Raw genomic sequence first — 10,815 nt, 5'->3', positions numbered from 1 at the left:
GCAGCGTTCGGCAACCCGATCCGCGTCATGTCGTTCAACACGAATGCCCTCAAGTTGTTCCCTCGACCCAATCGTGTTGACCAATTGGAGGATCCCCACGGAGTGACTCCATAACTCCAGAAGTGTCGCATTGCGAATCCACAAGCTGCCCTGGTCTGTGGGGTTCAGCCAGGAATTGCAAAAATTTTGGTTGGTCAAAGAGAGGATCCGCCAAGTGGGTGAGAAATTCGAACCATGCAGATCAGTCACCACCTCCGGGTCAGGATCGGCCCTTGAATATCTGCGCACGGTAAACCGGTGCCGATTGACGTCGGATACAGTGGATGATGGCGACCCGGAGAGAACAAGCCCTGAATGATGTGTCAAAAGAGCCTTGTTCTTCATCCTCGTCTTTGCAACTTCCTCCTTCCAAGTTTGCGAAAATGGGTGTCCTTGCCAAAATCGAAGATAGACCTACACCGCCATGCGTTTACAACTGGCGTGTCTATCTTTCGGCCATTGTCGCAGCTTTTTCTTCTTGCATGATCGGCTATACTACTTCGTTCATTGGTACCACAGTCGCACTGGACTCTTTTCAAGAATACTATGGCCTTGATAAATTGAGTGACTCAAAGGCTAGCTTCATTTCAGCCAACATTGTTTCTCTGTTCCAGGCTGGTGCTTTCTTTGGCAGTATTTTTGCCTATACGACATCGTATTTCCTTGGCAGGAGAGCGAGCATATGGATCTTCATCACCACCTTTCTCGTGGGTGCTGGCATCACCTTGAGTCCAAGCCACAGTCTTGGTCCTCTGTATGCCGGACGTGTCATCTCTGGTTTTGGTGTAGGTGGTTGTACTATGGTGGTAAGTCAATCCATCTCAAGAATGTCGGCTCAATACATGTCCACCTCCTGCTTTCCAATCAACTTTCTACCAATTCTCTCCGCCATCCTGATGTTGGGAGCAGCGTCAGTGAGAAAGACGACTAATTTGACCTTCTACAGGTTCCCATCTTCCTGTCCGAGATCGCCCCTCCTGCCATTCGAGGCAGACTCGTTGGCTTGTACGAACTCGGATGGCAGACCGGCGGCCTCGTCGGCTTTTGGATCATCTTTGGAGTCTCAGAAGGATCATCGCCCTTAACCGGAAGAAACCAATTCCTGGTTCCTTTCGCCGTGCAGCTTGTACCAGCCGGTATGGTATTGATCGGCAGCGTGATGCTTAAGGAAACACCACGTTGGCTTTTCAGCAAAGGTCATCGCGAAAAGGCCATTAAAAACCTCTGCTGGATTCGCAATCTCGAACCTACCGATCAGTACATCATTGAAGAAGTTGAAATGATGGAGTCCGCGAACGATGAGATACCAAAGGGCTTCTTCCAGCCTATCAAGCTTGCTTTGACCAATAATAAGATCCTTTGGCGTCTGTTCCTCGGTCATATGCTGTTCGTCCTGCAGAACTTCTCTGGTATCAACGCTATTGTAAGTGTCTCTTGTCTTCGTACAAGTTTTTCTTTTCTGCTAGCATTGCACTGACACATATGCGAAGAATTACTACTCCCCTACCATTTTCAGAACCATGGGCATCAACAGTAATTACACCGTCGACCTCATGACCGGTATCTTCGGCGTCCTAAAAACTGTCATGACTGTTCTCTGGCTCACTGTCCTTGTCGACAAGTGGGGCCGCCGCCAACTCCTCGTCTATGGATCTATCGCCGGCGCCTCCTGCATGTACATCATCGGCGCACTGATCACTTCCAAAGTCAGTAACAGTAGTGGCACTACTACCACTTCAGACCACTTGTCTTCTCAAGGCATTGCAACAATCGTTATGGTATACCTGTGGACCACGATCTACATACCTTCGTGGAACGGAACACCTTGGGTAATTAATGCCGAAATGTTCACCACCGCATCTCGTAATGTGGGTCAGGTATCTGCATCAATGTCGAATTGGCTCTGGACATTCATTATCGCTCGCTTCACTCCAGACATGATCTCTAGCATGGGGCCTGATGGCTGCGGGATGTACTTTTTCTTTGCAGGCATGTCGACGTTGAGTCTAGGGTTTGTGTGGTACCTGCTTCCAGAGACCAAATCAGTACCACTTGATAAGATGGACAGACTGTTTGAGATTAAACCGGTGAGAAAGGCACAGCCGCAATTGATGTTGGAACTGCAAGAGGAGAACTTGGAGATGAGCTTGCAGGCGGGCAAGAGGATGAGTATGTCTAGCGAGCATAGAGCATAGACTTTGGCGTTTTTGTTGGGATACTAGAGGTTGTTTGTATAGAAATGTAGAATATAGAACATAGATCATAGACTTGTCTGTTCCATACAACCACATCCAAGACGTTGTCAAAAGACTATTCGACACGCCATCTTGTTGCCAAAAGCGGGCTCTGAAATTACGTGTATGAGAAGTTCCTTTGCTTCTCTACGTTTCTATCGGTTTTGCATCCATCGAAGCAAGTATTCTTATGCTTGCGAGCTTGTAGCGGTGTGTCTATCACGCAAGCCACTTGCCTCCATGTTCGCAGAAGAAGTGCTGAACGCCGAAGTAGAAGACGGCATGTCGTGCAACGGAACACCCTCTCCAGTACCTTCCCTTGTGTTCTCAGAACCGTGCCGTGTTGCCGACGACCTCTTCTCGCTCAACCAAGGTCTCAGATTGTAATATCCCCCACAAGCAAAAATCCCCAACCAAAGCACCAACTCAACACCATAGATCACAATACCCAAAACATCCAGCCTCGGCTGGAAAAACACCGAAATCAGGGATGTCAAGTCTCCCATGGCATCGATAAAGCAAAACGTAAACGAGATATTTCTGACCGTTTTGTGAGTGTAAATATCCCAATAATGTGCCAAAACACCACAAGCAAGAAACACAGCTGCAAGCACCGCCATCAATGTTTGCGGCCAGTCGATTCCTTTTTCTTTACCATGCCGCAAAGCAAATATCAGACCTAATTCAATGCCAGCCATACAACAAGCAATAGGCACCACAACCAGCAGACTGCGGTATACAGACCACTTTTTCTCGTAGTAGTAGACCTGAATCCAGGTGATTAGGGACAGACACGAAAGGATTTGGGGTTGAACGCGCAGGGCGATGTTGAAGGCGGAGGTTATGTTGTAGACGCCGAGGGGCACGCCTGCCCAGGCCCAGAACATCATCATGGAGGGTTGGAGGCCGGTGGCATTGTGGCGACGGTAATTTATGATGATTTGAGGGATGAGCTTTGGATAGTGTCAACTTTGCTCTTTCCTTTCTTATCGCAATTATGGGTTGTCTCGTCCAAGGAGTGGGGTATGAGGAGGAAACGAGCTGAGATCCAGACTATGGTGCTTAGACGAATGGCATGAACATGGGAAAAAAAGTCGGCATACCTGGACAGACCAACATACCTGTATATCACGAGGTTGAATTAATTGTGGAAGTCATTTGAGATAATCAAGGACATACAGCTCCGAGAGTACCGAGCACATTGGCAGCTACAGGGACGTCCATTGACGAACCAAAACAAAATCCAAAACGTACTGTGCCACTCCAACACTTCCCAACATAAATTCGCTGTGATGAGTCAATAAGCAGCGATATAGAAGCATTCGGAAGTGTCGTGGAAGTCACAGTACCCCTTTGTGGTGTGATTGGCTGGAAAGCGGCAACTTCTCCGCAAAAAGGCGAGATTGAGTCTAAAATTCACCCGTCGTCGAGACTCGAGAGAGACGTGCACGGCTTGGGATTTGGTAACGCTGGCTTCTTTCTCCCTTTCTCGTCTTTCTCAGCAATACACAATCACAATGGCTGATCTTGCAACACCGTCTGCTGCCACCATGAGCACCATCGATGCCGGTGCTCAGAAGCCCGCCTTCACCAAGCCTGAGAAGCCTGACCAGGCCGAGTACGAGAAGACCCTCGCCGAAGCACAAAAGGCCCTCGATGCTGCTGTTGAGAGACAGGCAAGTTGCAATTCTGCGAGTTTCCTACTATTCGTACAAGGTACTAACACCTCCTCACAGAAGTCGATCAAGGCCAAGCTCGACTCGCGTCCCAACAACAAGGAGTCCCCCGAGGCCAAGAGACAGCAGGAGCTGCGCGCAAGACTGAACGAGATCCGCGAGGCACAAAAGTCGGGCAAGTCGAGCCGCGCCCAGCAACTCGGCCAGATCCAGCGTCTCGACGAACAGCTCAAGTCGCGCATCAACGAGCAGAAGACTGCCCGTAGCCGTGTCGCTTTCCGCTCCGTCGATGAAATCCAGAACGAGATCAATCGTCTGCAAGCCCAGGTCGAGACCGGTACCATGAAGATTGTCGATGAGAAGAAGAACCTCGCCGAGATCACCGCCTTGAACAAGCAGAAGAAGGGTTTCGCCGGTTTCGAGCAGGCCCAGAAGCAGATTGACGACATCAAGGCTCAGATTGCTGAGATTAAGAAGTCCATGGATGACCCGGCAAGCAAGGCTCTTTCCGACGAGTACACAAAGATCACCTCCGAGCTCGACGAGATCAAGGCCAAGCAGGATGAGGTCTTCAAGAACTTGAACCAGCTCCGTGACGAGCGTACCCGCGCAAACGAGGCCCAACAGGTCGCTTACACCAACCTCAAGGACATCAAGGACAAGTACTGGCAAGCCAAGCGTGCCTACGCCGAATACGAGAAGGAGGCATACCGTGTGCGTAGAGAGCGCCAAAAGGCCGAGCGTGATGCCTACGAGGCCGGCAAGCGCAAGCAAGTCGCCGAGGCCAAGCTCGAGGAGGCCAGCGCCCCTGCATACGGCGACGAGATCCAGACCGCTCAATCCCTTATCCGCTACTTCGACCCTTCATCGCAAGAAGCCAAGGCTGCCGCCGGCCCCGGCAAGTTCGCCGCTCAGGCCAGCCGTACCGTCGAAGCCACTGGCATCAAGGGAACTGCTCTTCCCCGCAAGGGTGAAGCTGACGAGGACTACATGGCCGGAAACGGCGGCAAGAAGGGCAAGAAGAACCGCAAGAACCAGAACGCCTCTCCCGCCCCTGAAGCCGCTGCTGGAAAGTTCAACCTGTCTTTCGGTGTCATTGAGCAACTCGCCAAGATTGATGTCCAGCCTCCATCATCGCAAGCCGCTGTTGCTGGTGTTGTTGAGCAGATCAAGGCCAAGCTCGAGAACTGGCAAAAGGACCAGGCTCGCAAGACTCAGGAGGTAAGAATCGACTTTTGAAAATGATTTGCAATGCAAGCGTGCTAACATTCGTCTCAGAACATTGACAAGGCCAAGAAGGAGATTGAGCGCCTCGAGGCTGAGAGCGCTGAGAATGGCACAAACACCAACGGTAACTCTGCCGACGGTGTTGCTGCTGACCTCGAGAAGACCAAGCTTGACGAGACTTCGTCGTAGAACAGTGTTGCGACCATCAAGCTTGCTCCTCTCCTCTGACCAGCGTTTTCAAAAGTTATGTTTTGAAAAAAAAGATATGATTCGAAAGATTGCAAAAGGAAAAGAGAGGCTAGAGAGCGAGAAAGAACGAAAAAGCGATGCGAGGTTGGAAAATAAATCTTCGGGTGGGTTTTACCAAAATATGTGTTTTTCTCTACACCACTTCTTTTTTTTATGTTACATTTTGTATCCCGCCTGAGCGTTCAGGGATATTTTTTTCTGTTTTGCATCCATCTCCTTGACGTCTCACCACTTTCTGAAAGATCCGTGTTTGTGTTCACTTGCCATTGATGAATACGGGCGGATGGCGGAGACTGCATGCTCTGAAATTTGGCAAGACTCGCGATTCGCTGCTTCAGGCTCGAAAGATGAAGCTGCTAGCCAATGGCCATCGAAGCCGCCCTGTAGCTTGCTGCGGTGTAACATTAGCTACAGTCATAGATGCCCATCCCAGACCAGAGACTGCTCCCTTTCTCCATCAAATCTGCTAATCCCAACTCAAACATGTACTCGAATCCAACAACAGAGACCAAAATGGATCGAATAACTTCCCTCGAAGCCATCATCCTACCTCAAGCCCGGCTCCTTCGCCCCGGCACAGGCCCCGTAACCCTCTCACCCGGCAACTCTTCACAAGAAGGCTGTTCCCACAACATCTTCATCGTGACTCTCGCAGATTCCTCGCACATCATCGCTCGCGTGGCGAAATCGCACAATTTCGACAGCCTCGAGCGTAATGGAGTCGATATGCTCAACCACATTACCTCTTTGCGTCCAGAACTGAAAGTTCCTAAGGTGCTGTGGCATAACCTTGACTCGAAGCAAGAGCAAACACCGCGGGAGTTTACGATTGTTTTGCAAGACTTGATTCCTGGAAAGCCTTTAGGAAGTTGGAATGAGTTGATTCCACAATCGCAGCAGATGTGTTTTTTGGATTCGCTGGCGAGGTTTTTGGTTGAGTTGTGGTCAATTCCAACTTCGGGGACTATTGAAACAGAAGTGCCTGCTTTGCTCTACTCGCAATGGTTGGAAAACATGATTGACAAGGCGATTAGGAGATGCATAACTGGCGATAGCAGATGGGGCACCACGCGCGATTACTTGGTTATGAGGAGTTTGATCAGCTATTACGCTTCTCCGCATGACCATATCACCGAGTACGGAATCGCACATGGCGATATGCATGCGCTTAACATCATGGTGGATGAGAGACTAGAACTGAGTGGGTATGTGTCGGAACAAATTCCATCCTACATCGATCATCACAACTCTCTTTCCACTGAGGCTTACCGACACTAGTGTTGTTGACTGGGATTGGACATTTACGGCTCCTCTACCCGCAATCGTTCAATTCCCATGGTTTCTGGCTGATGTACCAGGCTGGCATAACGAAGGCACAAAGCCAGGAGAAACCTTCCACCACAGCAGAGATTATCTGGTCCAAGCCTTGCGAGCTGCAGAGATGTCTGCCAACAAGAGCGATAGGCTGACCAATTTACTGGCTAGCGCCCGGGAGCGGCAGATCTTCCAGTCAGCGATTAATTGCCGAGATGTGCATAAAGCGTTTGTGGAAGAGGATCGGAGGTTTCGAGGTGCGAGAGGGAAAGATGTGAGAGGGGAGTTGGAGGCTTTCTTGGTCATCTATCCGGATCTGAGGGATGAAGATGAGGTTAAGTTGATCATGGGATCAATGCAATGATGTCGTATTCATCTCTCATATCTGCTTCTTGCTTATATACAAAGAAAAAAACATGGTAGCTTTTTTGGGGTTCTCAAGTGCAACAAGACCTTTTTTGTCCAGACAAAATCCACACAAACTTTTCCATCAAACCGCTTTGGCGTCGACATTGGCCTTTGCCTCAAGCCCCAGAAGCTTTCCAGCAACAGGGAACCACTCATCCTCCCACCTCCTTGCACACTCCTGCATAGCACCTTTCCGTACCGCCGCCAATGTTCTCGCACCTTTGCTTCCAAACAGTTCTTCCAGCAGTGTTTCCAAACCGTCAGCGCTAGAAAAGCCAAATCCGTTTACGCCTTCGTGGACAAGTTCTTTCCAGGCTTCGAAGCGCGACCATCCCACTACTGGTAACCCTGTTCCAAACATATCGACTACTTTCATGGGTAAATCTACACCTGAAGATGAGGTGTGTAACGAGACACCGAGGTCTGCGGAGGCGAGCAGGGAGGCATAGTCTTCATTGCTCAACCATGCGGTTGCAATCTTGACATTGGTGAGTTTCTTTTCCTTGGTCAAGGTGGAGATTTTGTTGAGATAATGATCTTTCAAAGGACCTTTTCCCGTTATAATGGCGAGGATTTTTGGGTAGGAGTGTTGGGTGGCCATGGAGACGGTTGCGGAATAGGCTACTAGGGCGTCAAGAAGAATTGAAAAGTCTTCATCTGCTGTCCAGGAAGTAGAGCTGACGAGTAGTTTGTAACTACCGTGATCGAGGTGTTTGGCGTAATGTGCTGTTTCCGGGCATCTGTGTAGGAACTCAGAACGTTGTGCTGGACTCAATGGCTGGAATTGAGCAGCTGGTCTGTCGTGCAGGGGTGTAGCTTCAACGCCAAATCGCTGCTTGAGCACTCTGGCCATAGCGTTGGTAACACTAAAGTGAGCATTTGCAGCGCGAGCGACGTAGCGTTCATACATTTCCGAGACTTGGACCAGAGGGTGCTTATTTCCTAGTTTGAGGGCAAGGATGGTGTAGCCAAAGTTGTGCCAATCGATAATCAGACGTGTATGACGAATGAAGCACATAGCCTGTGCGATTGCCAGAGTAGGGATTGAAGGAGGATTCTGGACCAACATCCACTTTGTGGCTTTTGTGCGATAACCACAGGCATGCCAGACGGTTCCAATCTGCCAGAGGACCTTCAAAGGGGCAATGATAGGGAAGAGCATCTTGTTGGCGTTGCGAAGGGCTTCCGGCGGAGGAGCCAGAGGAATGACAGTGACAAAGCGGTTGTTTCTGATTTCAGGCAGAAGCTCAGATTCCAGATAGCCGATGAGACTGACACGACCTCCATGAGCAGCTATACTGGCAACGTGATATTGCATGCGCGGACTTCTTCCAATATCACCTAGTACCAGGACCGTGACGGAAGCATCATTTGTTGCACCAGGATTCTTTTTGTAGTAAGCATATCCAGAGTGCTCATTTTGTCTATCCTCGTCGGAAAAAGAAGCTTCATCTACTGGATAGTTATGTTGTGGATCATAAGGGGAAGGTAGGGTGAGAATAAAGGCAGTGACCAGAGTTGACAAGGTGACAGCAATGGGCAGGAGAATAGTCCAGAATAGGGATGAGAGCCACGAGCGAGCAGGATGGCCACCACTTTCGATGAATGGTAATTCGTCCATGTCCGGCGACCTTTTCCTTGGGGAGATTGACAAGAAGGAGCAAGGTCACAATACGACGATTTTATGACAATGTCGACGTCACTCACGATAGAAAGCTGGCAGAAGGTGGCTGTGTTTCAGGATGCGGGTCTTTGCCAAGGAGGGCGGACATGTGGGACAGGGCGGTGAGCGGCGGGCGGAATGTTGATCTGGAGGCGGGAGGGAAACCCTGATTCAGATCAAAGTTTAGACCAACCCCTGAACCCGACAGACTGACCCACGAAGAACAAGTCGTAACGTCCATGACATACAGTGCGATAAGCCGCAGTACCTTTTGAAGGTTCCTTTATCCCATTCCTTCTTTCTACAACAGAGTTTCTTCCAGCTTCAAGACACACAGAAACTACGACTGGACATCTTATCTGGACATGGAGGCTCAATAGAAACACGACTGGAAAACAACCATGACGACAGGTCGACCACTCTCAATGAGCCAGGGCCCGTCATGGGCATTAAACGACAGCCCCTTCGACGACGACCAAGCGACTGCCGCCCAAGCATTCGACAGCGGCCTCGACTTTGAAGAGACGGACCAATTCAACCCCAATGGCCTGGCTCATGGAGGCCACACCAGAACATATTCATTCGCTGGTCCAAAGTCGCCCATACGCACACCTGTGAAGCTTGCATTCAAGAGCCACCTCCGTCAAGGCTCTGGCTACGCTCTCTCGCCAGTCTCGGCTGCCTTTCCTGACCACATCCTCGACCACACACACGACTCGACTCCTGTCCGCGGCCACAGCCATAGCCACAGCACCCACAGCACCCATAGCAATTACAGCGTCTGCACACAATCTAATGGCCACGCTCACAACCACTCGCATGACCATGCGCATACCCACACTCCCAGTCATGACCATTCCCATGACCATGCGCCTCTTCACGCGACATCTTCAACACCTCCACACGCCGCCTCAAGGTTCGTCATATCGACTCTGAACCTTGGGCTCCTTTTGCTGACTGATGCAGGATACCCGAACTCTTGACCGGCATCCTCATACCCCTCCCCTATCTCCTCGCATCCGCCGCCTACTCGACTCCCAATCCCGATTTTCCACCTCTATCCGCTTATGCGCGCTTGCAGCAGGCTGTACCAGCGGGCAAGAACATTCAAGACTACAACAACGCACATCATGCCTCGAGTCTATTACAAGCATGTACATTGACGTCTGGCACTCTCCTCCTCATTGCCATACTAGCAAACATTCGCGCTTCAGAAAGAGGCTTGGACAAGCGAAAAGGCTCAAATGCTGGTCTCACAAATCCTGGGCCGCTGACCCTGCAGTCAGTAACTGCAATGGTCACCAGTACCCTCAGAGTCGGTCTTCCGTATTACGCTGCTATACAGATTGGTGGCCTGCGAGTTGGCTTGGTCTTGTTGATTGCGCTTGCCTCGGGCTTATCCTGCTTTGACAGGCACTCCAAGTCCTTCTTTGCGTCTTTCTCCGCTCGACCAGCGACTCTAGCTGCACTTCTGCTTTGCTTCTTGGGTGATGCGCTTGGCTTGACCATATATGCTGACATGTATCATCTTGCTACCGGCTACACAGCTCTTCTCATGTCCGTCTTCTTGTTACACCCGCCACTGCCAGCAAATGGCTCATCTACCTCTCCTCTCATCGCCACTCCATCGGACATCACCACGACTCTGTATTCAGGTGCCATCCTCTCGGTCCTCACCATCGCCGCGTCCATTGTCTTCTCTCTCGCTCCCACGGTCACCCCTCTTTCTATCACCTTTACTACATTCTCCATGGCCATCACTGCAGCTCTGGTCCTCTTTGCTCGCCCAACACACCTTCGAACCACCAGAAAACTCGGTCTTGCTTTGGGATGTCTTTTGTGTGCCACTTCATCTTTCCTCTTCTCGCCTAGCACCTGGCCTGGCACTTTTTGCAATGGTGCTATCGCTGCCTTGTCTTACGTTGGCGTTCTCTACGACACTTCAAACTCTCACGCACATTCTCACGACCATTCCCATGCCCATGACGCTGCCCATACTCACGCT

The 10,815-nt window shown here is 50.4% G+C and overlaps 5 protein-coding genes across 5 annotated transcripts; 3 read left to right on the top strand and 2 right to left on the bottom strand.

The window, feature by feature from the left end:
• Positions 1-422: 422 nt before the first annotated feature.
• On the top strand, positions 423-2,234 carry M437DRAFT_58186 (MFS quinate transporter-like protein QutD; the record flags this gene model as incomplete). Its single annotated transcript, XM_041023360.1, has 3 exons — positions 423-845; positions 986-1,462; positions 1,530-2,234. 3 exons carry the CDS (start codon positions 423-425, stop codon positions 2,232-2,234), a joined length of 1,605 nt encoding a protein of 534 aa, XP_040875849.1.
• A 227-nt stretch (positions 2,235-2,461) lies between these two features.
• M437DRAFT_78597 (uncharacterized protein) lies at positions 2,462-3,497 on the bottom strand (the record flags this gene model as incomplete). Its single annotated transcript, XM_041027015.1, has 3 exons — positions 2,462-3,226; positions 3,377-3,394; positions 3,453-3,497. 3 exons carry the CDS (start codon positions 3,495-3,497, stop codon positions 2,462-2,464), a joined length of 828 nt encoding a protein of 275 aa, XP_040875848.1.
• Positions 3,498-3,790: 293 nt separating this feature from the next.
• On the top strand, positions 3,791-5,365 carry M437DRAFT_58263 (uncharacterized protein; the record flags this gene model as incomplete). The annotated part of the gene is made up of 2 exons (XM_041023374.1): positions 3,791-5,170; positions 5,228-5,365. The coding sequence occupies 2 exons, from the start codon at positions 3,791-3,793 to the stop codon at positions 5,363-5,365; spliced, it is 1,518 nt and encodes a 505-aa protein (XP_040875847.1).
• Positions 5,366-5,938: 573 nt separating this feature from the next.
• Positions 5,939-7,103, top strand: M437DRAFT_58321 (uncharacterized protein; the record flags this gene model as incomplete). Its single annotated transcript, XM_041023380.1, has 2 exons — positions 5,939-6,630; positions 6,704-7,103. 2 exons carry the CDS (start codon positions 5,939-5,941, stop codon positions 7,101-7,103), a joined length of 1,092 nt encoding a protein of 363 aa, XP_040875846.1.
• Positions 7,104-7,229: 126 nt separating this feature from the next.
• M437DRAFT_69498 (chitobiosyldiphosphodolichol beta-mannosyltransferase) lies at positions 7,230-8,768 on the bottom strand (the record flags this gene model as incomplete). Its single annotated transcript, XM_041025291.1, has 1 exon — positions 7,230-8,768. The coding sequence occupies one exon, from the start codon at positions 8,766-8,768 to the stop codon at positions 7,230-7,232; it is 1,539 nt and encodes a 512-aa protein (XP_040875845.1).
• Positions 8,769-10,815: the final 2,047 nt, after the last annotated feature.

Source organism: Aureobasidium melanogenum (assembly GCF_000721775.1).
Source record: "Aureobasidium melanogenum CBS 110374 unplaced genomic scaffold scaffold_28, whole genome shotgun sequence".
Lineage (NCBI taxonomy): Eukaryota > Fungi > Ascomycota > Dothideomycetes > Dothideales > Saccotheciaceae > Aureobasidium > Aureobasidium melanogenum.
The sequence above is the reverse complement of the archived record's forward strand: the minus strand, read 5'-3'. Positions and strand labels throughout refer to the sequence as shown.